The 27,918-nt window shown below is 52.2% G+C and overlaps 1 protein-coding gene across 1 annotated transcript in view; it reads right to left on the bottom strand.

Moving 5' to 3' along the window:
* Window positions 1-6,135: 6,135 nt before the first annotated feature.
* OSBP2 (oxysterol binding protein 2) overlaps window positions 6,136-27,918 on the bottom strand; it is a gene marked incomplete at its 5' end in the record, with an annotated part of 155,156 nt that continues 133,373 nt past the window's right edge. Inside the window, 9 exons of the mRNA XM_021711414.1 lie at window positions 6,136-6,324; window positions 6,404-6,499; window positions 6,570-6,673; window positions 6,941-7,061; window positions 9,243-9,488; window positions 10,964-11,110; window positions 11,415-11,469; window positions 13,544-13,661; window positions 14,220-14,412. Coding sequence (XP_021567089.1) covers window positions 6,136-6,324; window positions 6,404-6,499; window positions 6,570-6,673; window positions 6,941-7,061; window positions 9,243-9,488; window positions 10,964-11,110; window positions 11,415-11,469; window positions 13,544-13,661; window positions 14,220-14,412 — 1,269 coding nt within the window. The remainder of the gene's footprint in view (window positions 6,325-6,403; window positions 6,500-6,569; window positions 6,674-6,940; window positions 7,062-9,242; window positions 9,489-10,963; window positions 11,111-11,414; window positions 11,470-13,543; window positions 13,662-14,219; window positions 14,413-27,918) is intronic.

The raw sequence follows: 27,918 nt of genomic DNA, 5'->3' as shown, positions 1-27,918 counted from the left end.
CGCCCTCCCGCTCTGCCCAGGGCTGCCTGTGGCCCCGGGGCGCCCGGAGGCGGCGGCCCTGTGCTCACTCCCGCTACTGTGGCCACGTGAGGCTTCTCTGGCCTGGCTTGTTAGTTCCCAGCTTTTCTCGGCTATGCTGTGTATTTTAAGGCTACGCGTTTCACCCTGAGTACTGCTCTGCTTTAGCGGAGTCCCGCCACTTGGGGTCTGGGTCATTTTCACTATTATTCAAAGCTGATTATACCAGCTTTGATTTCCACTATTTCTTCTTTGACCTATGGATTAGTTGCGAGCGTATTTCATAAATTTACAAACATATGGGGATTTTTCTAGTCTTTTTTTCTAGCGTAATTGCCCTGGAGTCAGACAATATTCTTGGTTTAATTTTAGTCTTTTGAAATCTGCTTTAGGGCCCAGTGTATGGGCAGTTTTTGCAAATGCTCCACGTGTGATCGGAGACAAGTGCTTGCTACAATTGTCGCCTGCAGTGTTCTGTCACTGTCCAGTAGGTTCTGTTCAAACTTCTCCCACTTTGGTTGTAAATCAAACCTCTCCCATTTCTCCTAATATTTCTTTTTTTTTTTTTAAATGTATGTATGTCGGAGTCTCACTCTGTCGCTCAGGCTGGAGTGCAGTGGCCCGCTCACGGCCACTGTGGCCTCGATCTGCTGGGCTCAAGCAATCCTTCTGCCTCAGCCTTACAAGTAGCTGAAACTACAGGCATGCCCCACCACGCCCAGCTCATTTTTAGTTTTGTTGTAGAGACAGAGGACTTGCCATGTTGCCCAGGCTGGTCTTGAACCCATAGTCTCAGGCAATCCTCTTGCCTCTGCCTCCCCAAGTGTTGGGATTACAGGCGTCAACCACTGCGCTTGGCTTTCCTATTATTTCTATCAACCTTTGCTGTATATATTTTGAAGCTATGTTATTAGGTATAAGGAACATTCAAATTTGAAACTAACTTTTCTGGTGAATGAAATCTTCATCATTATGAAGAACCATTATGAAGGATGGTTCTTCATCTCTAGCATTACTTTTTGTTTTAAAGTTGTTTTGTGACTTGGCATGGTGGTTCATGCCTGTAATCCCAGCAGCACTCTGGGAGGTTGAGGCAAGAGGATCTCTTACTAGGAGTGCAAGACCAGTCTGGGCAACATAGCAAGACCCTGCCTCTACAAAATAAAAAGTATATAAAATAAATTAAAAAAAATTAAGTCTGCTTCGTGATATGAATATTACCATAGCAGCTTTTGTTTGGTTAGTATTTCCATGGACTTATTTTTCATTGCTTTTTTTTTTGTTTTTTGAGTTGGAGTCTCACTCTGTTGCCCAGGCTGGAGTGCAGTGGCATGCTCACGGCCACTGCAGCCTCGGCCTGCTGGGCTTAGGCGATCCTTCCTCCTCAGCCTTCCAGGTAGCTGGAACTAACAGGCATGCGCCACCACACCCAGCTAGTTTTTGTGATTTATTGTAGAGATGAGGTCTCACCAAGTTGCCCAGGCTGGTTTCGAACCCCTAGGCTGAGGCAATCCTCTTGCCTCCGCGCCCAGCCACCGCGCCCAGCCTTTTTTTTTTTTTGTAATACAGTTTATTTAGAAAGTAAATTAGAGAGAGACGATTCACCTCTCCCAGGTAGGGAAGGGGGACAAAGCTAGGAAACATGGTGGCCATAGCTCAAGGAGACTTGTGGCCAGACCAACAGCTTAGCAAAGCAATGGTGAATGGTGGTGGGGGGGGGAGAAGACATTCACCTCCCCAGGGAAGGGAAGGGGGGCCAAAGCTAAGAAAACATGGTGGCCATAGCTCAAAGAACACATGGCCCGGCAAGTGCTTAACAAAACAATGGCCCTTTATTGCATCTTTAAGTATTCTTAAGTCTCTCTGTGTATACATTCATATACATATATTTTACATATCATTTTTAACTGTTTAAAAAGAATATCATGATGTATGTAACCTTCTGGGACTTGGTTTTTTTTTAACTTAATGTTCTGTTGTTAAGATTTATCTGTATTGTTTCATGTTGGTAGGGTTCATTTGTTTTAACTACTGTATAATTGTCCCTCATGTGATTATACCACAGTTACTTATTCAATATATTTGGGTATTTAATATATTCAATGCATCAGTGCTTTTTTGTGCCTTGCTTAACAATATTTCAAAGTCTAAAAGATATTCACCTATATTTTTTACTGAGTTATTAACTTATTTATTAATAAGTCATAGTTAAAACTTTACTGTAAGGTCTTTATCTGGAGTTGATTTTTGTTATAATGTAAGGGAGATATTCAGTTCATCTTTTTCCACAGGGATAACCATTTTCCGGCAGATCCATTTAGTGAAGAGTTTCTCTTTCCACATGATCTGACATGCCACTGTTTGTCATATATCAGAGATACATACATCCAGGGTTTATTTCTAGGCTCATTATTCCATAACACTACTGTTTCAAAGTAAGTCATGTTATCTAGTATGGCAAGTCCCTTTTTCTTTGGTCTTCTTCAGAAATGTCCTAGCTCTGTATTTTTCAATATAAATTTAAAATTCTAATTTCAAGTTCCATGAAAATCTCTATTGGGGTTTTGTTTGATTTACTGACTTTTTAGATCATGACATCTTTACAATATTTTCCATCCATGAACAGTGTATCTTTCTCATTTAGCTCTTCTTTGACATGGAGGTCTTGGATTATTATATGATTTACAAGGTCCTTGATGTTCTTTGATAATTGGTGTCATATCTTAAATTGCATTTTTCTCTTTGTGTGCCATTAGTATCTAGAAATGCAACTGACTTTTGCATATTAATCTTATACCTGGGCACCTAAAATGCTTTTCCTGAATCAGCTGAAATCAGTTAATATGATTAATTACTTTATGGGTTTTCTAATATTATTCTTGTATATCCGGGATGGATTCAACAACATGATTACAGTATTACAATTTTTTGTTTGTTTGTTTGTTTAGAGACAGAGTCTGACTGTTGCCCAGGCTGGAGTGCAGTGGCATAATTATAGTTCACTATAGCCACAAACTCTTGGGCTGACTTAAGTGATCCTCCTACCATAGCCTCCCAAATGGCTAGGACTATAGACCTTCATCACGTCTGGCTAATTAAAAAAATTTTTTTTGGTAGACACAGTTTCGAGACAGGTCGTCTTGAATTCCTGGCCTCAAATGATCCTCCTGCCTTAGACTCCCAAAGTACTGGGATTACAGGTGGGAGCCACCACACCTGTCCTGGTGTTATCTTTTTTATGTACTGTTGGGTTGGACTTTGTTGTCTTGTTCCGGATATTTAACTGTATATTTATCATTGAAACAGAGTAGAACTTTTATTTTCCCATTATTATCTTAGCCTGGTTTTGGTATGAGGGTTATCCTGGTCTCACAGTATGGGAGAAGAGAATATTTCCTCTTTTTCTATAGTCTGGAAGACTTTATATAAACTTGGAATAATATATTTCTTGAAAATTTGGTAGAATTCACTTGTAAAATTATCTGGGCTTTGAGTTTTCTTTGTGATAATTTTTAAACTGTTCCTTCAATTTCTTTAATTATTATAGCATTATTCATGCTTTTGATTTCTTCCAGAGTTAATTCTTTTAAGTTCCATTTTTTCTAAGAATTTGTCCTTCCCAGCTGTTTTGATTATGTCTTTATACTTTCTGTATCATGTTAAGCCTTTTTTTGTTTTTTAGACAGGATCTTGCTCTGTTGCCCAGGCTGAAGTGCAGCGTCATGGTGTGTTCATAGCTCACTCCAGCCTTGAACTCCTGGGCTAAAGCAATTACTTCGACCTCAGCCTCCTGAGTAGCTGGGACTACAGGTGTGTGCAACCATGCCCAGCAATTTATTTCTTACTTTTTTTTTGTAGCGATAGGGTCTTGCTATGTTGCTCAGGCTGATATTAAACCTTTTTCATTGATAATATTTATTTCTATTTTGATCAGCTTTGCCAGTTGTTTTCTATTTTGTCAGTGTTTTTTCCTCAGAGAACTTTTGCATTAATAATAGTTATTTCTATCTATCTTGATCAACTTTGCCAGTAGTTTTCTATTTGATCAGTTTTTTTCCCCCTCAAATAATCAACTTTGGCTTTATCAAATTTCTTTGTCCTTTTCTTTTTTTATTGATTTATGCTTTTATTTTATTTGGTGTAGAGACAGGGTATCACTGTGTTGCCCACTTGGCCTCAAGTGATCCTCCTGCCTCAGCCTCCCAAAGTGCTGGGATTATAGGCATGAGACATTGTGCCTGGTCTCTTATTCTCAAGGTATATTTTCTTTTCTTTCTTTCTTTTTTTTAACCATATTTTTTATTTTAAAATTGTCGGGTACACTTAAGGGTTAGGTATACAAATATGCATTGTTCAGGTACCCTTGTTGATAAGGGGTGTCCCCCTGTCCAAAACTTTCTTTTATAAAGTTTATATACTGCACAACACAAAAGAATACATTCTAATAATTAAAATTTTTCACACTAATACTCTTCTCATCCAGAATCCATAAAGAAGTAGAAGTCTAATTTTTAAAGAAAAAAAGGACCAAATTTATTTTGAAATCATTTAAACATCTTCTGAATTTTCTTTATCTGCCAGGATTCAATATTTTGAGAACCAGTGCTAAATTGTTCCTAATTGAAACCATTGTTACTTTAATTGTTCACACTTGCTGTAAATTTCTTTTTTTTTTTTTTTGAGTTGGAGTCTCACTCTGTTGCCCAGACTGGAGTGCAATGGCCGCACCTGGCCACCACAGCCTCGACCTACTGGGCTCCGGCGATCCTTCCACCTCAGCCTTCCAAGTAGCTGGAACTACAGGCGCGTGCTACCACACCCGGCTAATTTTTGATTTATTGTAGAGATGAGGTCTCGCCAAGTTGCCCAGGTGGGTCTTGAACCCGCGGGCTCAGGCAATCCACTCACCTCAGCCTCCCAAAGTATGGTATTACAGACTGAGCCACCAAGCCCGGCTTGTTATTTTCTTTTTTCTTTGATTTTGTATGTTTAATTTTCTCTAATTTTTTAGAATGGAAACTCAGAAAAGAAAAAGGATCAACATTTTAAAAACTATTTAAGGCAATATATTTCCTTTGAATCATTGCCTTTGTAGCATCCAGCCTATTTTTATATCTTTTATATCATTCAGTACTATATATTTAAACATTTCAATTCTAATTTATTTTGTCCATGTGTTATTTAACAATTTAAAATTTTTCCAGACAGATATAGGGTTTTTGTTTTTTTTTTGCCATTTTGTTTGTAACTTCTAACTTAATGGTTTTATCATAGATTGTGGTCTGTATGCTACACTCTGTAAATCTGAGTCTGATATACATATATAGTGCCCAAAACATGTATACACATTTTATGAAAGGAAAAAACTGTATTAAAATTATAATAATATATACCGATAATACAAAATAATAAGTCACGTTTAACTTCTGCAATTACAAGAGGTGCTCAAAGTAGTTACCATCAGTGTCCAGACACTTCTGATTATAGGAAACTGAAAGTAATACATAGATAACATCTTAAAATGTGTATACATTTATATATATACACACATACATACATATATATACACATACACACACATATATATAATTTTTTTTTGATAGGGTCTTGCTCTGTTGCCCAAGTTGGTCTCGAACTCCTGGCCTCACACAACCCTCCTGCCTCGGTTTCCCAAAGTGCTGGGATTACAGGTGTGAGTCACTGTACCCAGCCAATCTAAGACTTTCTTGAGGGTTTAGTATGTGATTGATTTTTGTATACATTCCAAATATACTTGAGAAAAACTTTTCCAGTTTTTTTCAAGTTTGGTTGTGTTTATTTCTTGTTGCCGTGAAGGGTAGGACCCTGTCCTGTCACTTTGTTTAAGGTCTCTATGTAGTATTTGCTACCACCTAATAATTTCACATTTATTTATTGTTGGGCATCTGGCTTCCATGCTGGGATGTTGGCCATATAACACTGTCCTCTGCCCATGTGTGGACTGAGCCCTCCCCGCCTCCCCTCGTGTTTGTCTGGCTGAGAGGTGGGCCTTTGCCTGTCTACTGCTCACTGGCCTCCTCCCCTCTCCCTCTCCCTTGCCCCGTCCTATGGCCTGTGGCGGGGCCCCTCCAGCCCAACTCACGGCAATGGGTATTTCTTCCACAGCAGCTTGGCTGGCAGGGTCTGGTACACCGTCTTCTGCTTCCCATCGGAGCTGGGGCTGCTAGGGCTGCTGTGCACAATCTTGGAGCACTCCATCTGTTCATCCCATGAGCCGGACAGCACATAGTGGGCCTTGCCCTGGCTGTCACTCACCACTCCTGTCACCTGTGGACATCGGCAGGCCCAGCGTGGGTGCACGCCCCGCTCTGGACCCCCTGAGGTTCTGAGAGGTGGCTCTGCTTACCTTTCGGGCTGCCTCTTTGGAGAAGTAGCTGTAGGGCAGGAACTTCAGCTGGCACCGGTCATTGGTCTTATGGTTCACAATCTCGATGTCCCCTGACTGGTGAGAGAGGGCAGTGGTCGGGGCCAGTCCCTGGGCCATACACCCCATCCCTGAGGGCACTCCTGACCTGGTCAATCCAGAGCTTGCCCACGATGATGTTGTGCACAGTTGATGTGCTCTTCCTCCACACGTAGTGATTCCCGCTGGCCTGGAACTCTAAGTGGATGGCACCTGGGGGCCAGGAGAGGTCAGGGGTCATGGCCCCCATGTGGGGCTCTGGCCAGCCTGCCCATAGGCCCGGTGTCTTGAGAACCAGAAGGAATATTTGTTCTGACTGTGGGCTAGGGAGGGTGGGGCAGGGCACAGACCTGGAAACCTCTCTGGGGGAAAGGGAGCACACCTGCAGGGAGGTCTCCCCAAGCCAGCTCTGGGTGGTAGAATCCTCCCTCTTATGCAGAAGGTCTTTCTATCTCAGGAAGGCACAGAGCCCCAGCTCACCTAGCGGCATGATAGAGAGGTATTTCCCTCGGAACTTGCTGGCGATGGTGATCTCCTGCCAGAGGCTCCAGCCGTGTTTGGAGAACACGTAGTGCGCAGCCGAGGGTGGGTGGTGGCTCACCTGAGACCAGATCCACAGGATGTGAGCATCTGCTAGATATGGGCCCAGGCACCAGGACGGAATGGCTTGCCCTGTCCCTAGTACAGCTCCGTGGTTATGGAGAGGGCCTGGCTGCTCCTTTGGGTGGTCATGGACCCAAAGCAGGCCCCTGGAAGGGCACTGACCCAAGGGGAAAAGCAGCTGGGTGCTGTCCTGGGCCTGCCCAGCACACTGTGAGCATGGACTGAGGGCTGGTTGGGTGTCTTGGCACCTGGCACTTGGGCTATGAAATGGGGTCAATGGCAGAGTCCGTGTCTCAAGGGATGTGCCTGTGACGAGTGCACTGAGGACTGGTTGAGTGAAAGGTGCCATGCTGTACTGAGGGCTTCTGTGCCCACTTTCTCAGTTACTTCTCACCACCAGCCTGGAAAGGGTGGTGTTACACTCAGGGGGCCTGAGCTGGTGAGGTCATTTTAGCCCAAGGGTAGAGTCAGCCCTTCCTTAGACAGCCCGGCTCAGAGCTGGAGTGTACAACAGTGTCCTCCTTGGGCCTCGCCTTCCAGGACACCTGCCTATCTCCCTCCTCACTGGCTGTGCCACCAGGTCTCTATTGTGTGTTCTTCCTCATTCCAGGATTCCTCTGGCTGCCGGGCTCAGGCTCCCTTCCCTCTAGGGCACCAGCCCCGGCCTCACCTTGGCTTCCAGCTGTCCCTGGATACCTCCCCTCAGAGAGGATCATTCTGAGCCGGGTAGAGGTGTCCCCAGGCTTCTTGGGCCTCAGAATTGCAGGCCCAGTGTGCCACCCACCCTGGGTGACAAGTGAGCTCTCCCTGTGCCCAGCCATCACCTCCACACATCCACTGGAGCCACTTTAAGGGCGAGTGCAGGGACATGACCCCAGAGGCTGGCCCTGATGCTCTGCCCCCTTCACACTTTGTCTTGGCGCCCTGCCTGTCCAGTTGCACGCTCTAGAGCCTCTCGGGCCCTCCTCTCATGCTGCTCCACTAATCCTCAGCAGAGCCTGTCCATGCTTCCTTCACATGCTTCCCTCCCACCACCTGCACCTTGCAGCCCACTCCCCACCACAGCAGAGGGATCCCCATGCAAGTCTGGGTCAGGCCCCCTGCCCATGTGGACGACCCTCCGTTGCCCACTGCTTTCTTTCCACCATCATCTCCTTTTCTTTCTCACTCTCTCTGCATCAGGGCAGCTACTTCCTGACTGCACCCTCTCTAAAAGAGCCAAAAGCATCCACGGTATCTGCCCCCACTCCCAGACACATGAAAACAGGCGCCACTTCTGTTCATATCCCAGCTGTGCTCTCAACCATGAGTAGAACCCAGTACATCAAGAGCACCTAATATTTGCTGAATGGAGCATTCACTCTATGGTTTGGGCCAAAGACCCTGGGGCACCCTCAGCTGCTCCCCATCCCCACATCTGAAGCATCAGCAAGCCCACAGGCTCTACCTTCAAAACCTGCTCATGCTCCTGCCTCCCCCTCCTGGGACCTGGCCACTGCACCCTTGCTTGGGTCACTGCAGCCGCCTCCTACTGAGTCCTCACAGAAGCCAGAGCTTTCAGTTAGCGCCCAGTCCTGTGAATGGCTAGCCTCCTGTGCCCATCCTGGGAGCCAGAGCAGCACTGACCTCAACAGAATCTCGTTTCTGATAAGGATGCCCAGGGCCCAGTGTTGGGATGCTACCACAGAGGCCCCTGGACCTCCAGGCCTGGGATGGAAGGGACAGAGGCTGCTGTCACCGACTGGGGCAGAGTCTGTTCCATTATGCACGGCCCAGGCTCCCCCTGCTGCCGCCTTCCAGTCCTATGGTGACTCCAATGTCCCAGTCACCCAGACACCCCAAAAATGCCTGCAAATGTCCCTCTACGGTTTCCTGCTCCACGGTTTCCTGGCCAGCAGCCACATTCCTCACTTTTCTGCACAGCAGACCTGACTCTGTCCTCACCAGCCTCTTCTCTCACACCCTGCCTGCCACAGGAGGCTTGCTGTCCTGCTGGACCTCAGCATGACTGCCATTCGGGCATGGGCAGCTGGGGTCAGAGGCCATGTCCCGTTTGTCCTTCTCTGATCCTGTGCCTGGTGGGAGCACCTCGTTTGTCCTTCTCTGATCCTGTGCCTGGTGGGAGCACCTTGGTTGGAGAGTGGGTGAGCATTGCTCGGCACCAGGCCAGTCAGCTCACCTGCTCACAGAGGGAGCGCAGGCCCATGTCATCGAGGCGGTCCAGCTCAAAGGTCTCCCCCAGCATGGGGTTGAAGGGCTTGGCGATGCGGTGCACGGTGGTGGAGTAGGAGGACACGGAGAAGGCGGCCACCAGGCACATCTGTTCCACGGAGCTGGTGCAGTGCACGGCCTTGTCCAGCAGGTGGTGGTACTCAAGGTCCTCTGTCAGCCGCTGGAGCATGGACAGGGGCTCGTTGAAGTTCACCTGCAGGAGGGTGGATGGGTGGTCAGGCTGGACACCTGGCTCAGCACAGCATCTTTACTTTTCTTGCATGCTTGGGGACATCCCTGCTCAGATGGCAGCTTCACAGTGAGGTTCCTTGGACGACCCTATCCAATACCCTTGCCCCGCCAGGTCATCTCCCTGGCCCCTGCTGCCTCAGTTTTCTCCCTAGTCCTCCCCACCTCTGGCATGCTGCATTGTATACACTATTTTAATTATTTTACTTGACTTTAATTCAATTTGTAGAGACAGGGTCTTGCCCTGTCACCCAGGCTGGAGTGCAGTGGAGCAATCATAACTCACCGTAGCCTTGAACTACTGGGCTCAGGTGATCCTCCCACCTCAGCCTCCCAAGTAGCTGGGACTACAGGCATGCACCACTATACCTGCTAAATTTTAAAAAAAATTATTTTTGTAGACATGGTGGGGGGGGTCTCGCTATGTTGCCCAGGCTGGTCTTAGACTTTTGGCCTCAAGCAATCCTCCTGCCTTGGCCTCCCAAAGTGTTGGGAGGTGTAAGCCACCATGCCTGGCTGTATACACTTTATGTTCACTGTCACTCTCTCCTGCTAGGACTCACACATCCTCAAGGCCAAGGGGTCTGGCTCATCCACAGTTGCATCTTCAGTGCTGAGTCCCAGGAACCAGGAATAAAGGAGTAGGCAATGCATCTATGAGTGAGGAAGTGGGTCTCCCCATGTTCTGAGCTGTGGCGCAGGTTTTCTGTGGAGGGGCTGGCGCAGGATGCGTGAGGCCAGGGCCCCAGTCTCGCCACTCACAGGGCAGGGTCATGCTCCCTTGGGACGCCATCAGGCTGTCTTGTCTTTCCTGTGTCATCTCACTCCATCCTCTCAGACACTGAAGGGGGTGCTGTGATTATCCCCCTCTTTGCAGATGTGGACAAAGGGGCTGGAGACGTGAAGGGACTCGTTCTGAGTCACATGGCAAAGCCGTCTGTCCTGGAGGCCCCAGGCCCTTCCTCAGTGGAGAATGCCCCACAGTCTGGGGGCACCAAGATCCTAGCTTTGCCCTTAGCCTGCTGTGTGACCCAGGTGAGCCTCCAGTTCCTGGGGATGGCACCAGGATGGCTCCTGGCTGAAGGCGGGCCCAGCCCCTCCACACACAGCCGGATCCTGCTATTCCCTGTCTACACAATCAGGACAGCTGGGATGTGGTAAGGCTTGCCAGGTCCAGAGGTGCTCTGGGGCTCCTCGGCCCCATCTCTGACAGGTGCAGAGCTGCTCCCTGGCTCCTCTCCTCAGAGCCTGAACACTCTGCTCCTTGGGGGACCAGGCAATGCTGAGGAACACAGATCATCAGTCACACGCTCCTTGGGTGCCAGTAAGGAGGTGATGCCCAGGGCTGAGTGTACTGTACACAGGCCTTTACTCCTCATGCCTGCACAGGAAAGCAGCCTCAGAGGACCCCCCGAGGCTGCCCCACCTCAAGCCACCCACCGGCATGGGTATCCTGGAGAGCTCCCGGCCGATGCAGTTCTTCATGATGCTCCAGAGGTTAAGGCTGTAGTTGGGCTTGTTGGGGATGCGGACTCGTCTCTTGACTTTGGATGAACCCTTGGGCACAAGCGAGGCCCCATCGAGCACCTGCCGGAGAAGTGGGGCATGCCCGTCAACGGGTCCAGAGCGCCTCGTCGGCCTCCAGGTCCCCATCCTCCCCTCTGACCCTTTGAGGACCAATGCCAAGTGGCCGCCGGCACAATGTGGGTGGGAAGGGCAGGCAGGCTCTCCTGAACTGTGGCATGGGAGGCAGATCAGGGACCTGAAGGTAGCCAGAGTGCCAAGCCTGCCCAGTGGCCCCCAGCTCGCAGTACTGGCTTGTCCCCCATGGCCACCTGGAGCCCAGGCCAGAAGCCTCCCCTTGCCTGTGAAGAGTTCCCACCTCACTTACATTGTCTGCCGAGGTCCAGTCCACGGAGCCCGTCCCAGTTCCACCTTCAGCTTTTCTGCAGAAAACACAAAGCGGGAGGCCTCCTGAGGACCTGGCCCACCTTCTATCCAGACCCCTCAGTGAGGTCTGAGCGTGCCTCCCCAGGGCTGCTTCTAGTGGGGGAATCTCCAATTTGGGATGCTCAAGGTGGGGGTTGAGGGACCCAGGGCTGTGATTCAGGGAGGTCTCCACCCAAGGATGCCCCCGGCAGCAGCTGCTCAGTAAAGCCCTTGTCTGGGGTCCCTCCTGAGAACTGGCTGGCCCAGGATCAAGATGAGGTGTGGGGGGGCACTTCCTCTGGGAAAGCCTCCCAGAGTCCCGTGGGCCTTCTTCTGTCACAGACAGACCCCCATGTCCTCACTGGCTGCTGGTCTTACACCCAGAACACCAGCCAGACTGGTATTCTTGAAGAGGAGTAAGTTGGCTGCCTCAGGTGCTGGGGAACACTTGAGGTGAGAAGGTCGCCACAGCAAGGGGCGGGGCCGCCCGGGCCCTGGGGGCCCAGACAGGGAGGGGTGGGCGGGGCTGGGCAGCCTGAGCAGGACCTTCCTGGCCACAAAGCCCAGAACTCAATGCTGATGAAAAGCAGAAGTCAGAACGGCCCAGCCGTGCCGACTTGGAGAGCAACACAGCAATTTAAAAATGTTGCTGGGAAATAGAGGACAACTGTGAGCTGTAGATATGCTGCTGACGGGACCAGAAAGGATCCCAACAGCCCTCTCCCTGGAAGACACTGGGATGGGAGGTGATACAGCACGTGGCTCCATGGAGGCCACAGTTTCCAGTGAAAAAGCAGTGGCTGGGGGTTGTCACCAGCTGCTCTCTCCAACAACAGCCTGGCATGGGTCTCACACTCTTCCCTCTGCACACACCCCTGCACGGGCCACACCCACAGACATTTCCTGTGGATCCCAACTACAGCATCTCATGCCTAGTAAGTGTCCTGTCACCACTGTTCTATGTGTACAGTCATACGCCACATAACAATGTTTTGCTCCACGATGGATCCCATGTACAACAGTGGTCCCAGATTATCATACCTTATTTTTCCTGTATCTTTTTTATATGTAGATGTGTTTAGAGACACAAATCCTTACCATGCGTTACAGCTGCCTGCAGTATTCAGTGCAGTCACATGAAGTACAGGTTTGTATCCTGGGAGCAATGGTCTGTACCACGTGGCCTAAGTGTGCAGTAGGCTGTGCCATCTAGGTGTATGTAAGGACGCTCTGTGATGTATACACAATGACGAAATTGCCTAATGACACATTTCTCAGGACTGTCCCTGTAGTTAAGTGACACATCACTGTATTTAGAAACATCCTGAAAGAGCAGGCTTTTATGAAAAATGACACAAAGGCTTGGAAATAGAAAATAAGAGACTTCCTGCATCGCTCATCTGTTCTCGAATGCTGACATGCTGGAGGGAGCAGTTGGGACCCTGCGCAGCTCTGAGGCCAGAATGAGTGAGCCAGGGTCTTCTGACCCCAGCCCTTGAGACCCCGCCCCCACCCACCCCCAAGCTGGAACTGGACCCAGCCTATGTCCTGTTCCCCAGCTCCATTTAAAATTAACATCCTGGTATAAACTTAACGTAGGATATTTTGATTTAAGAACAGAATCTAGCCAGGCTTGGTGTCTCAGCCTGTAATCCCAGCGTTTTGGGAGGCTGAGGTGAGTGAATTGCCTGAACCCGCGGGTTCATGATCTGCCTGGGCAACTTGGCCAGACCTCATCTCTACAATAAATAAAAAATTAGCCGGGCGTGGTAGCATGCGCCTGTAGTTCCAGCTACTTGGAAGGCTGAGGCGGAAGGATCGCCGGAGCCCAGTAGGTCGAGGCTGTGGTGGCCGGGAGCAGCCACTGCACTCCAATCTGGGCGACAGAGTGAGACTCCAACTCAAAAAAAAAAAAAAAAAAAAGAACAGAATCTATGCAAAAATCCCCTCAGGAGCAAGATTTAAGAGAAAGAAACCCCCACATATACAGCTGGTAAAAGAAGCCCCGACGGAGCCCAAGGGTCAGGCAGGAAGGGCTGACCCTGGGGAAGCTCCTCCAGGCAATGGCCGCCCCTGCTCGGGAGAGCCCACCTGTCCTCCTTGGACTCGGTGATCACGGTGATGAAGGATGCGGAGTCTTCCATGGCATCGAAGTACTCGGTATCTTCATCTTCCTCACTGTCCTCTCCTTTGGAAGTTAAGAGGCTTCCTGGAGACACATGCAGAGCCACTGCCTCAGTTTGCAACTCCAAAAAAGGCTCATCCTGCCTCCCTCCCTCTCTAGTTACCTGGGCTTGGTCACCCTGGGCTGCAGTTGCCCCTGCTCCCCCTGCTGGAATAATACGTTCTCCAGTCATGCATTCCTTGCTCAGAGGCCTCCTCCTGGAAGCCTCCCTGGACCTCTCGACTTGTGGGTCAGTCTGTCTGTGGCCCACCTTTTCTTTCTGATGGACCTCCTGCCCCAGGTTAGGTGGGTAGCCACCTGGCACCCGGACACCCCTGCCGTAAAGGGGACAGCTGGGCTCATTACACTTTTTATTGAGAAGCTGAACCTAGTACAGAGATGCCGTTACCAGTCGGTGATGGACAGGGGGTGTACAAAGTCACACAGAGGCAGGCCAGAGCTGGCCAAGACGAGCCCGCATGTGGGTATGTCAGGGGTATGTGTATGGGGAGGCGTAGCTGTGGAAGCAGAGCCAGCTGGCAGAGAGGGGGGCTGAGGGCCGAGCGATGGGCCGATATGGCTGACCAGCCCTAGCCCACGCACCCTCGCTGAAGCTCTTGGTGGGGTTGACGGGCCGGCCAGGGGCGCTGCGGAAGGCCCGCTCGAGGCTGTTGTGCTGCTTGGCTAACTGCTCAATGGTCTCCTCCAGGTGGACGCGCTGCTCTTGCTCATACTGCAGCGCCCGCTGCCATTTCCGGCTGTGGATCTCTGCTAGTTCCAGGAAATCCCTGCAGGCCTGCGGAGAGAGGAGTGGCCCTGTGAGACCCTGGTCTCCAGCAGGGACCTGTCTACGCCCGCCCTCCACATACCACCTACCCAGCTTCAGGGCAGTGAGGAGGTCCTGGGTCTGTCTAGCCTCCCCTTCCTCTGCCAGGGTGTTCACTGGCCTCCGTGAGGATGTAGGAACCTTGGTCTTCTCAGAGCCGGCTGAGGGACCGGCACCCATACTGGTCGGCTTCCCACTGTTAGGATGCTGCTTGGGGGGCACCAGACCAGAGGTGTCACTGGTCTACACATGCTGCCTCTCTGGCTGAAGCTCCCGGGAGCTGGAGGATGCTGAATTGTTGCTCTGAGGCCTGAGTTCTCTGCTGGCACATACCCACTTCATCCTGGGCCTCAGGTTTGTCACTGACGCCTGTCTATACCGAGACCCAAAGTTCTGATGGCTCAAGCCAGTCCCTGGCTTTGGCAAGGAAGGAAGGAAAGCCACATTCTGTTACCCTGCCCAGCCCAGGAGAGGTAACAGATCTTGTCTGGCAGAACTGGGACTGGAGCTTTCCACCAAGTTACCTCATAGTCTGTATCATATAACTCTGCTTTTCAGGTTCCCCCTTCAAGCCTGTGGCCCACTATGACATGCAGTTTCTTTTCAGTTTTCCAAGACCACAGATGATTCCACCATGCTCTTATAAAGCAGTGATCAGTCATTCTGCCCCTATCATGACTGTGGAGAGGAAAGCCCAGGTCTCAGCTGTCCTTGGAAGGCAGTGAGGTCCAATCCAGGGACCTCTGGATTTACCCTTTCTGGATGCCATATTTAACCCAATAGGAAGGGGCTCATTTCCTCTGCCCATGCCTCTGTCAGCAGTTCCTGGCTGCCACTGCCCAGAACGTCCTTCCCATCCCTGTTGTACCAGCCAAACGAAAGCACCTGCTGGGCTCCATACACATCGCATGCTGCTCCACCCCGAGGGAGACAGACACACAGGCTGCATCTGTGATGCAGGGACAAGGCAGCACTATCTCAAAGGGCTGTCGGAAGGAAGTGAGGAGCACTGAGGAAGGAGCACTCAACAGACAGGCTCTTGGGCCACCACCCACGGCCACACAGGCACCAGTGCCAACTCCTGCTGCTCCTTAGACCTCTCCTGTTTGCACCCTGGGCCCTATCTCAGTCAGGTCCGCTCAGGCACTTGCCAGTTTGGTTAGTTTCTCTAGCATCTGTGCCTGTCTCTCTTCACCATAACCCACTTCGCATGTTCAGCAGTGCGCCAGAACATTTGCTAGTGAGTGGACTTCTAGCAGGAGGCTGGGACCGACAGCAGTGTGAGGGAGCAGGGGCTGTACTCTGTGGCCTCCTCAGGAGAGCATGGACAGAGTAGCACCTCCAGGGGTCGGGGCTCCACATGGCTCTGTATCAGGGCACCTTGCCTGGGCTCAGCTGGCTAGCTCACTCCACAGGGAGAGTCTGAGCCTGCATGGCTGGTCTGGCTTGGTGGAAAGGGCCCCAGTCTGGAACTCCAGAGTGTCCCAGGGATGTAACTCTTTTTTCCTTTTCATCCAGACTACAACCTCGAACTCCTGGGCTCAAGCAATCCTCCTGCCTCAGTCTCCTGAGTAGCTGGGACTACAGGGGCATAACACCATGCCTGGCTAATGAAAAAAATTTTTTTTTGTAGAGATGGAGTCTTGCTATGTTGTCCAGGCTGGTCTTGAATTCCTCAAGCGATCCTCTGCCTCAGCTTTCCAACACACACTCCTTGAACAAGCCCTCCTACAGATGACTTCCCTCCACTGTCTCCCTCCAGCACCCATGCAGACTGGGCAGGGAAAGGGCACCCCTCCTGCTTCTGAAGATGTAGAAATGAACCTGGAGATGTGGTATGACCTGCCCCAGGAAACCAGCAAAGTGCAGTGGAAAAGGGCATGGTATCAGGAGTCGGAAAACCTGGCTCTGGCCTCTCTGAGCCTGTGTCCTCTCTGTGACACAGAGTGGTTTTCTGACAGACCCTTCACTTACAGGCTGCCCTGTCTCAGCTCACCCAACAAAATCCTCAAGGGAGGAGTGGGATCATCCCCATTTGGCAGATAGGGAAACTAAGACTCCCTATCAAGGGCAGCAGGCTCCAGGGAGGAGGCACATTCACGTCAGCCTCAGGTTCAGGGGCCTCCCCCATCCTCCTCAGAAAGGTCTGGGTGCCAATCCCTTCCTGGCCACACCTAGCAGGGATTTATACTGACAAGTGTCTTGGCCCAGGCTGGACAGGGTGTGGAGCGGAGGGAGGGGTTACTTTCTCCCGGAAGGAAAGAAATCTCCTTATGTGCTTAACAGGGTCCTGAAGGAGAGTGAAGCTGTGTCCAGGGTGACTAGAGGCCTGGGCTATTCTGAGTTTGCAAATTATGGATCTGTAAGACTTGCCCTTGGGTGTGGAGCCAAGGTCTCTGTCTACCACGCAATTCGGAGACTCCAGGGTGCCTGATGGGCCCTGGGAAACCCTGCTTATGTCTAGCAGCCAAGTACTTCACCGCCTGGATCCTGAAGTGGCCTCCCTGTCCCTCCCTCACTGCTTGCCTCAGACTGGAGACCCTGAAACAGACACAGCAAAAGTCCACCCCAGCAGCCAGACTAGAGAACACCTCTTTTGCTGGTTCTGCACCAGCTGGGGGCAGATTATCCCTCTGGTTGCCTCAGAAATGTTCCAGACCCTTCCAGGAACCCTGTGAGATGGGTGGACAGAGACTCCCCACTTCATTCCAAGACAGTGGAACTGAGGTTCCTAGAGCATGCAACAAGGACCAACTATCCCCTCCCCTGGCTGCTGCTCCCATGAGACCCATGTCCCCACGTGGCCTTTGCTTGCCACAGTCCAAACTCAGCCCAGTGCTCACTCAAGTTAGTCTTGGTTCCTGCCACCTGTTTGCTGACCAAGCTGCACCACTGGCCCTCACCTTGTGGCAGATGCAGAGCACACGTGAGGAAAAGCATCTTCATCTCCCTGGGCGGCACTTCAGGGAAGCCCCTTACCGGCCCCTTCTGTTCTCCTGCATCCCCCTGAGACAGAAGACCAGGGAGAAGGGGCTGCCCAGATTAACACAGGGTGGGTGGGATGGGATCCCAGGTCTGTCTGGCCCCAGGACCACACTTCTTCACACTGCCAGGCCACCTCCACACATGTCATGGTCCCCTTGCCTGCCTGCCTTGGGCTGAGGGTGCAGAGGCCAGGGCTGTGCTGTGTGCAGCAAGAGGTAATGGGTGCTTCCTAGTTTTATGGGTTCTTACTGGTCTGGGGTCCCGTCCAGTGGCCCAGAAGCTGCACAAGCTGTTTGCCTCTGCCCTCCCTCAGCCCTGCTTTTTCATGACGGTGCCATCACTTCCTGTCAACTCTCCACAGCCCCCACGATCACCTCTCTGTCAGTGAGTTTTAACACAGATGGGTGCTTTGCTTTCACATGCCTCATGTCATATAAAACAAGACTCATAAAAGAGCTGCATAACAGCAGCATAAAATAGCAACTGGAGGTCACAGTGGTAATTCCCACAAACTCCCATCTGAGGGTGTCTGGGCTTCCCTGCAGCAAAAGCAAAGAGCAGGCTGGGTGCAGTGGCTCACGCCTGTCATCCCAGCACTTTGGGAGGATTGTTTGACCCCAGGGGTTCAAGACCAGCCTTGTCTCTACAAAAATAAAAAATAATTAGCCAGGCACGGTGACGCACACCTGTAGTCCCAGTTACTTGGGGGGCTGAGGTGGAAGGATGGCCTGAGCCCAGAAGGTTGAGGCTTTGGTGAGCTGTATTCATGCCACAGGACTCCACTCTAAGCAACAGAGTGAGACCTCGACTCAAATAACAAAACAACAACAAAAAAAACAAAACAAAAAATGAAGATCATGGCACAAAGATAAATTAGGCTTCCTACTTCCTGCCCTCACTATTCATGGGCTCTAAATTCTTCAGAAATGACCATTATCTCCTCCAAGGGAAAATGGTTTATTGTTCTTCCCATATACCCAGACAGCTGACAGCCTCTTACAGACCTGTCTCTGATCCTCCCCAGCCTCGTCTCCTGGGGCTCGGTTCCTCCTTAAGCCCTCCTGTGTGGCCCACCAGGAGCTGCGTCTCCCTGCCCTGCCCTGGCTCAATCTCAGTCTAATGCCAGCTCCACCTCTCTCACACCACACGCCCACTGTGAGTCAGGGCTGTTTGGGGTGTTCTCATAAGCACTGAGGCAGCCTTTTCTATAGTGAGCATGACCAAGAAGGAGAGCAAGGCTCAGGGAGGCGAGGGACTCGCTCAAGGACACAAGGAGGGGTGTGCAGGGTCTGAGTCGCTGCGCTTCGCCTACACGTATCCCAGGGTACGGAACCGGTGCTGTTGAAGTTCATTTTCTAAAGCCAAGTTTCAACTGTTGTCTGGCGTGGAGCTGGGCTTCCGCAAAGATGCTCAAAGCAAGGATGTCTGGGAATAACCCAGCCTGGCCTTGGGGAGAAGGGGCTCCTCCAGCACCTCTCTATCCCAGCTGAGGACCTGCCCACCCGGCCAGGACTGCTGACCCCTAACCCGGCTGAGTGTGACCTCCAGCCACCTCAGTGACCGTGGGGCTGACCAGTGGAGTGCTACAGGGAGAAGGAAGGCAAATCCCTTGGGACAGCTTGGTCTCGTTGAGACCACATGTGGCAAGGCTGTGCATGTGCAGATTGTAGAGTATCACAGTCACAGAGGATGGGGGTGGGGGCTGCTATAACTGAAAATTGAGGGGCTCACGTGGCTGGAACCAGGGCCTTTGCCACTGCCTGTCAAGGGGGACCTGCAAGTGGATGAACCACCCTGGTCAACCCATGGATGCAGACAGCCCATCCATTCCCCACTCCCAATGCACCCACCTGGTGTCCATCCCCAGCGCCCAGGGTCTCCTCTGCCGTTGGCAGCCTTCTCCAGGCCCCATCTTGGCCATGCTGTGGAGAGAGGCAGGCGCCTGGCCTGGCCCCGCCGTTCTGGAATGCTGAGCTGGGCTGTGCACTGTGCACTCACTAAGCTGGATTAGGCCTGGGGCCCTGCAGAGGGGCAGGAGGGGGGAGGCTCCTAGGGGCCAGGAGGGCCTGGCTGACCCAGCCCAGGCCTGAGCACAGTCACACTTCCTCTGAGGCCCTGCAATAACTAGACCTGGGGCCAGCCCTGAGCACGAGGAGAGACCAGGGCTAACCTGAATCCCTATCCACACCACACTTGTGTGCTGAACGGTTTGAGGGGAGAGGAATGAGGTATCCAGTTGGGAGGCAAAGCCAGCCTCTGGGCCAGTCAGGGGCATTGCCTTACTGCCCACCCAGGGGGCAGGCCTAAAAGGTCTTGGCACCCACATGGGGCGCATACAAAGTCCCCAGTTCAGCGAGCAGCCAGGATGATTGTCCTCAGGATGGGCGCAGGGTTCTTGTCTCCCAGCCCTGACCCTTCTGCCTTCAGTCTCCTCCAGGGCTGCAGACAGGGTCCTGGTGAAAGGGTCATGGGAAGCGTGGGAACTCTTAGATGCATAAGGGCCAGCCTGGGGTACAGGGTCCCCCAGGCAGTGTGGGCCTTCTTTCATGGGGAGGGCGGAAGCCTGCTGAGTCACCTCCAAGGCAGAGTGAGCATACAAAGCCCAGGACAGAAGAGATAGGCCTACTGGAGCTGGTCCGCCTAGGGAGTTCCCTAGCCTGCTCACCAGGGCCTTGCCCATCTAAGTCTGGCCTGGTGAAGGAGGCGTGAAGGTTGCCCATCCAAGGGAAACTGAGTCAAGGGCCATGCTGTGTGAGCTCCAAGGGGAGTAGCTGCTGGTCACCTTAACAGGTGCCCCGTGGGAGACACACAGGGTATCTGTGACCTGAAAACCTTTGCCCAGCTGTACCCCAGGAGAAAGAGGACAAACTCTAATCGCTTTTGCTGCTCCTAATCCTAATCCTGACAATGATCTCACTGCTCCCCAAAGGCAGGCAGGAGAGCAGGGTGTGAGGTCAGCTGGCCTGAGTTCCCTGCCGGTCCCGGGTGTGGCTGGAGTAGCTTTTTGAGCTCTCAGGAGCCGGTGGAGCCAGGACCCTGCTGGGACTGTCCTTCAGTGTCTGCCCAGAAACCACCAGTCTCCTCCAAGGTCACTTCCCTCCTAGTGAGGGATGTGAGGAAAGTGCCAGTGAATGACTGGATACTGAAGTGGGTGGGCTCAGGCTCACGGAGGAGGTGGGGAGATGGCCAAGTGCCCAGGGTCCAGGCTGGGTGACTGGCTCTGTCTCCAGCCATCAGCACATGCAGGCCCTCCCAGCAGCCCTGATTGCCCCACCTGTGGCAGGGTTAGGACCTGCCAGGGATCTGATGTATAGTCGCTTCTAGGCTCCCAGGTGGGGGGCTGCTGGGGTCAAGGCTGCTCACCCTCCACAATGACCCTCACATGGTTTTCATTACCGTGAGTCCCGCTTCTCACTGGCCTGGGGCACAAGAGGTGGTGAACAGGGAGGAGATGGCAGAGTCACAGCCTTCTGGAGTCCCTCAGCATGGCCAGGGGACACACTGGGCTCGGCAGGATCCCTCTTCCCCTTGCACTGAGGCTGGCCTCACTTTACCTAGGATAAAACCCAAGCTCACAGACACTTCACAAATCAGGAGGGCACAGTACTGAGAATCAGGCCATCCGAAGTGTCCAAGACCAAGAGTGGGGAAACTACTGGGAGGGCTGGACACACCCCAGGGTCCCTCTACCTCAGCTAAGCTACCGTGCTGTGCCCATCATCCTCTTGACCCCCTCAAGGCTGGGCTCCCAGCACACATGGGGTTCAGTCTTTAACAGACCCCAGCAGGGGACAGTGGCAGCTTCTCCTTGATGTGACTCATTTTTGGCACTGGTGAGGCAGCTTTCCACTTCAATTAAAACTTTAAAATAGCTCTCTTCATATTCAAAATAGTTTACCCCTTGCACACAGGAACCAACACCATCTGGCTGCCAACTGATTTTAGACCGTTCTGGAATCTATTTTTACCCATCTCCCCAGGCCCCAAATGAGCAAGCTGTCAGGAGCAGAACAGTGGTCAGCTGGATGGGATCCTGCCCCATAGGCCTTGGAAGGGAGGGCAGCTCTGGGCGTCTTGCCACCACTTGGGTTGACCCAAGGAGCCCCATGTGGTCTTGTGGGCCATGAACCAAACGAGGTCTCAGAGTATTCCCTGTAGTCAGTGGCTCCTGCTGACATGGGTTGTTACTTTCATGATGTCTCAAGTCCAAAACCTTGTCTATCTGCCCCGCCCAAGAGCCTCCGATTCTCCTTGCACTTTGTCCTTGCAGCTTTCTCCAACTGGGGCATCCCCTCCCTTGAGTCCTGGATGACCAGCCCTGCCCTCTCCACTTCCTGTCCCCACTGGGCACCTTGAGGGTCTCTGGGCTTTTGTGGGGTTCACCCCCTAGTCAGATGTGCTCAGCCACTGGCTGCATAAAACCTGTTTATGGGAAAGATCCTGCATCCTGCTGGTTCAAGGGGGCATCAGACAGCAAGGGCCCCATTCTTCTAGTGGCAGAGGCCCCTGCCTTGGGTACCTCCTGATGGACTTGTTTCTCACCCACACTGCAACTCTGCTGGCCCTACCTTCAACTTGGAGCAGCACTAGCCACTATCCCCAGCACTAGCCCACTCTCCCTGCCCAAGGGGCCTCCTGAAGGGTCTCTAAGTGCCTGCCCTTGCCTCAGAGATAGCCCATTCCCCAAGCAGCTGAGGGGTCTTGCTAAAATGTGGTCCCTTCTCGTCTCATTCCAAGTGCAAAGCAGAGTGTGCTCAGCACAAGTTCCCCTGTGACTGGCCTCCTGTTCCCTCCAACCTCTCCTCCCATGACTCCCAGCTTTCACTCTGCAGGTGACTACCCCACCCTGTGCCCCTGCTCCCCAAATGCCCCCAGCCAGTCTGCACCTGTGACTTCTCACCTCATCCCTCCCCATTGGTTCTTACTTCTAAAGGTCTTTTTGCCTCTGACATCTCAAGTCCTCTGTGTGATTGCAGCTCCCCCACAGGGATGTAGGGCCCACAAGGGCGGGCCTGTGTTCACTGTATCCCCACACCTAACCTGGGCCTGAAAGGTTGGTGGCGGGCCTCCTGTGCACCTCAGCGCCCACCAGCAGCTGCATGGTCCCTGCCTGCAGAAGTGCTCAGTGGGTATCAGCAGGGTGAGCCTGTATGCTCAAGGCTCCCAAGGGCCACAGAGGGTCAGGAGGTTGGAGGGGCCAAGTCCTAAACTCGGCATGAGTCACCAGCTATGAGGAGCACTTCTATGCTCAGGTGTGGGGGTTGAGTTAGGGGCAGTCTCCTTGCTTGGCCTCATCTCCAGGGGCTGGAGGAGCAGCTTGAGGGAACAAGACCACAGGCTGCTGAGAAGCAGGACGGAGTCCAGTGCCAGCCTGCCGAGGAGGCTCAGGACTGCAGAAGGAGATCACTGCTAGTACCTGCCACTCAACTCCAGAACTTCTCATGAGGGCTGTTGCTGCTTTCTCCCCTGACCAGGGCTCACAAGAGCAGGAAAAGGAAATGTGAGCAGTGGCATAAGGAGGTCCCCAGGGCTCAGCGGGCAGGAAAATGAGTCTGTGTGAAAGTCACAGAGGAGAGCACGTCCCCAGCCAGGCTTCACCGCCCTGGTCTGCAGACAGAGCCTGTTTCCACAGCCAGGGAGGGACCATGCTCACCACCCCAGGGCAGGCTCGCCTCTAAATGACTATGAGAGCTCCTGCTCAGGCAGGAACATGGGCCAGAACATGGATCTCAAGGCCAGCCCACCGGGAAGCCCAGGTCACCAGGAGAACCAAGGAATTCTAGGCCTGGGGAGCAGAGGATGCAGTCCCAGCCTTTCCACACAGCCCCCATGGCCAGCAGGGGTGGCAGCCCAGGGACAGATCTGTGACCCCAGTTGCTGAGGCAACAGCTGGACCTGCAATCCTTGGGCAAAAAGACTACTCTGGGCCTTAATGTGGCACCTGAATAATACAGATGATGATGGGATGACAGTGAGGCTGCAAAGACATCAACCCCATGTGGCTGCTGTGAGGTGCAAATAATGGGAAAGAAACTGGGAGGATTGCTGTTGTCACACCAGCACCAGCCCAGCAACCCGTCCTTCAAATCAGGCCACTTCACAGCAAAGAATCAACTTACAGGAAAAAAGAAAACCAGAGGGTTTTTCTTTTTATACTTTATGGTTATTAATACCCACAGCATGAGTTTGTAACATGTATTAATTCAATCATTGGGCTCAAGAAGGATGCTGCCTTTGGGGGGCCATCCCCAAGGCCAGGTCTGGCAGAGCACCTGTGCACGGGCGTGCTGTGGTTCTAGGCTCATTCTAAAAATCGAAGTCATTTAATAGTGCTGCAAGGTTTCTCCTACACGGCGGGCTAATTCACAGTTACCCAAAACAGTAATTCAAGCAAGGATCTGCTGGGTTGGCTTTTATCAGAGTCAAAAAATTACCCACTAGGGAATTTTGCCAGACACTAAGCGATTCATTCATTTGCTCCTGTGCTTTTTCACTATATTCTCTCTCTCTTATTTGCTGAGGTTCCCATGTGCTGGGCTCTGTGCCAGGCACAGAGGCTACGGGGCTATTGGGATCGTGAGGGGCACTGTGTCCTGCCCTTGCAGGGAGCATGGGTCAAGATCCTGCAGTAAAAAAAATCCATGAGACTCTGCGGACCTGCATATGAGAGGCGGTCAGTAGTGCCAGGGCCAGGGGGCAGGTGAGGCTCTCCTGACCTCCCGCCAGTGATCGAGGGGAAGGTCAGGCTTATTTCTCCACCATGATGTAGGAGCTGTAGTGGGCTCTGGAATCAGGAAGACACAGACTGTATCCTTATCAACTTCGACCCTGAGCAAGTCCCTGATCCCGCCTTGATCCCCTCATGCATAAGCCTGCTGAGTGGGGTGGGGATGAGATGATCCATGCAGAGCATTTGGCATACCATGCAAAGCATGACAAGTTCATCCCCTTTCCCATTCTGGCTTCCTGCTGGCACCACCTGTCCTAGCTCCTTATAGCCTGGTCCTTAGGGGTTGGGGCAGGGGGTGGGTTGAATGGACACCAGGGCAGCAAAACGGCACTCTGGGCTGGCTTCAGCTGGAGGACTGTGGGAAGGGGCCTGAAAGCAAGTAGCTGTGGTTCATTGTGGGGGTGGGGTGGTGCAAGTGCTTCTCAGGAGAGGTGAGTCTGTCTGAGGTGCTGACAGGTGGGGAGGAGCTGAGGGACTGGGATGCCTCAGATGGGCTGGGAGGCGACAGGGACAGGTGGCATATGGGGACTATGTGGGGAGAGACTGCTGGGTCCACCAGGGATGCTCAGGAATCGTGTACACCCCATGCCCTGTTTCTCTCTCATGGATGAAAACCTCAGAGCCAAGCTGAGGTTTGGCTCCATGCTCCCTGAGGAGGAAGGCAAGTCTGCTACCCATACAGTTGATGAGCTTCACCCAATGATCACGTCCTGCCTGCGGGCCCATCATGATTGGAGAACTGTCCACAGAGGCTCAGGAAGAGTATCTGGGAGGGTGTGTGGGACAACTAACGGATAAGCTTTAGTCAGAATGGCTGAATGATGGCCCAGAAATGGTCACAATTCATATTTTCTCCTCTGCCTCGGAGAAGGCCCTCCCCCTTCCAGGTTCTGCTCTGTGGCTGTTCCCTCTGCTCTCTATAGGCCTAGCCAAGGCCTGCCCTGGCTCTCCTGCTGGGCTGTAGTCAGCTGGGCCTGAACCACCTCCCTGGCCAACTGGGAACTTTCCTAGACCCTCCTGAAACTTGGCTTTCAAAAGTGGACATGTGAGCTGGTGGCTCTGGGTAGACCTTTCTAGAACAGGTCACATCGATGAACACCTGCATGATTGCCCATCACTGTAAGAGTCCACTGCACTGCCTGCTCCCTGCGAGTCCCTGCCTGGCACAGCCTGGGTGGGGCTCAGGAGATAGCTGCTAAGGTTTGGGTTAAACGCCTATCAGGTAGGACTTTCCTAATTGTGATAAGAGAGAAGATTGTCCTGAGTTCTCTGCAGGTCACCAACCTGCTCAGATGCTGCCCCAAGAGAGCTCCTTCCAAGGTCAGCCTCTGAGTCCTGTTGGAAAGAAACCTGCCAAGCAAGATGCCACAAGAAGCAGGAGGGTGGAAGGCTGGAGCCCAGCATGGTGTGTACAAGGGAAATGCAGTCACAGTACAATTTAATACACAAAGTGCTGTCTGGACCAGGTCATCTCTCTGGAAGGGGAATGTGAGTGGTGCAGGGTGCAGGATGAGGGATGCAGGGGGTGACCTCTGTAGGCCAAGGGCAGGGTGCGGAGCCTCTGTTTTCTCACTGACCTTGTTTGGGTGAGGGCATGGGATTGGAAGTGCTTTACAAAAGGTAACATCACAGGTAAATACAAGCTGGGGGTCATTTGGAGTGTTTTTTGTGGAGACATAAGACCTGCTTCGAAATGTCACTCACTGGGCACTCCCACTGGGCTCCTGTTGTGGACACAAGCACAGCAGTGTCCCTGGCAGCTGGGTGTTCTAGCCAGGAGGAAGGACTGCTTGAGAGAGGGTTCAGAAAGCCTCCTGGCCATAGTGACACCCATGTAGAGATCTGAAGGATGAAAAGGGATCTGAAGTGTGGGGGAAGAGCCTTCTAGAAGCTACAGCACTGGAAAAGGTATGGAGGGGTGAAACACTGCATCATCATTCAGTATGCCCAATCCAGAAACCTCCTCCTGGCATCTTGTTTCCTCAAACACCAAAGGAAGGACCACACTTGGTGTGAGGCGAGGATGGCTGTGTCACCCCTCAGGGGGGCAGCGGGCACCTGGAATAGGCTCTTGGGAATTGTCCAGAGGACTCCCCTCCTGGTCCCACTGGGAGCTTGGGACTTAAAGGCTTATGAGGTTAATGCCCTTTTCCCAAACTTTTGTTTGTTTGTTTGTTTGTTTTGAGTCAGGGTCTCATTCTGTTGCTCAGGCTTAAGTGCAGTGGCATGATCATGGCTCACTGCAGCCTCAACCTCCTGGACTCAGGTGATCCTTCTGCTTCAGCCTTCCATGCAGCTAGAATTACAGGCATATGCTACCACACTTGGCTAATTTATTTTTATTTTTGTAGAGAAGAGGTCTTGCTTTGTTGCCTAGGCTGGCCTTGAACTCCTGAGCTCAAGCAATTCTCCTGCCTTCCTGCCTTGGCCTCCCAAAGAGCTGTGATTACAGGTGTAAGCCACTGCGACTGGCACCTTTCTCAAACTTGAAAAAGGCTTGAAGACTGTCCCCCTGACTTTCCTCCTGAAGCAACAATCCAAGATTCTTTGCCATCTTGAGGAAAAGAGACAAAGAGGTGGCTGGTCTCTGCCCGTGCAGGAAGAGTGCTTGCCTGCCCAGGGCCCTCTGAAGGGCACCCTTCGTGGGGTCTGTCTGGCCAACTGTTCCTCTTTTTTTGCTCCACTTTGATTGACTGATCTCAATCAGAGCCTACTAGGTGGGAAATGCAGCACTTTCCCAAGAGCAGGGGCTATCCTGTCCAAGGGGCCAGTGGGAACAGAGATTCCCCAAGCTCAGGAGTGGGTGCGGCTGTGAGCATCCAGCTCGCATTGCAGTCAGGGCAGGGGTGGGGAGCAGGACGGTGGAGTTGCAGGGGGACCCCTGCGTGGGAAGAAACAGCTTTCTACCACAGTGAGATTTGGAGGGATTGTGAGTAATGATTTGTACCTTCTGGGGACCACTGGGGGTGGCTTCTATCTCTGAGTTCCCAGCTACCCAGGGGGCCTTGGTGGAGAAGCAACCATGGTGACCAGAGGCTACCTTGCAGCTTAAAGGGAAAAGACATACCAGAGACTCAGAAAGGTCCCCAAGGTTGGGATCCCACCCCAAGTGGATGTGAAGCTACCCTCTCTGTGTCCTAACTTCAGAATGTCATCACAGCAGGAGGAGGCCTCTACAGCCCTTGGGGGTCTCATCCTTGGAGAAGATAGGGGCCATCGCTCCTCCAGTGGGCCACACAGACATGGATTTGCATCTTGGCTTGGAAAATTACCAGCTGGGTGACACTGAACAGCTCAGGTGACTTTCCTGAGCTTCAGTTTCCACTTTGGCACTAACAAGTTCTAATGGTATTAAAGAGGTTGTTGGGAGTGACAAGTGGTCCTGTGCATGAACAGGCTCCCTGGAGACTTGAAGGTGAAGCAGCAGGGTTGTCCTAGTTACAGATCCAGGGTCCAACCCTTATCTCCTAACAGACACAGAAGCCAAGGCCTGGCCAGGGATGGGGACATGTGTGTCCCGTGACTTTCAGGAAGTGGCTGGTTTTGCCTATGTGGCTCCTCTGCACACAGAGGGGTTTAGACACTTGGTGCCTGACAGCTGTGCAAACAGCCTTCCCAGAACTGACTCAGTTAGGGTTAGGGTTAGGGCCGGATGAGGAGTGGCTGCCAGGAAGCATTCCAGGGAAACTCGGGCCTCTGGGCTAGCCTGGGCTATGAGCACAACCTGTCAGGGCAGTTCCTCACTCCTGCTGTCCCTTCCC

This window comes from Carlito syrichta, unplaced genomic scaffold (assembly GCF_000164805.1).
Source record: "Carlito syrichta isolate Samal-C Ts95f unplaced genomic scaffold, Tarsius_syrichta-2.0.1 Scaffold302276, whole genome shotgun sequence".
In the NCBI taxonomy this organism is placed as follows: Eukaryota; Metazoa; Chordata; class Mammalia; order Primates; family Tarsiidae; genus Carlito; species Carlito syrichta.
This window is presented reverse-complemented; position numbering and strand designations above follow the sequence as displayed.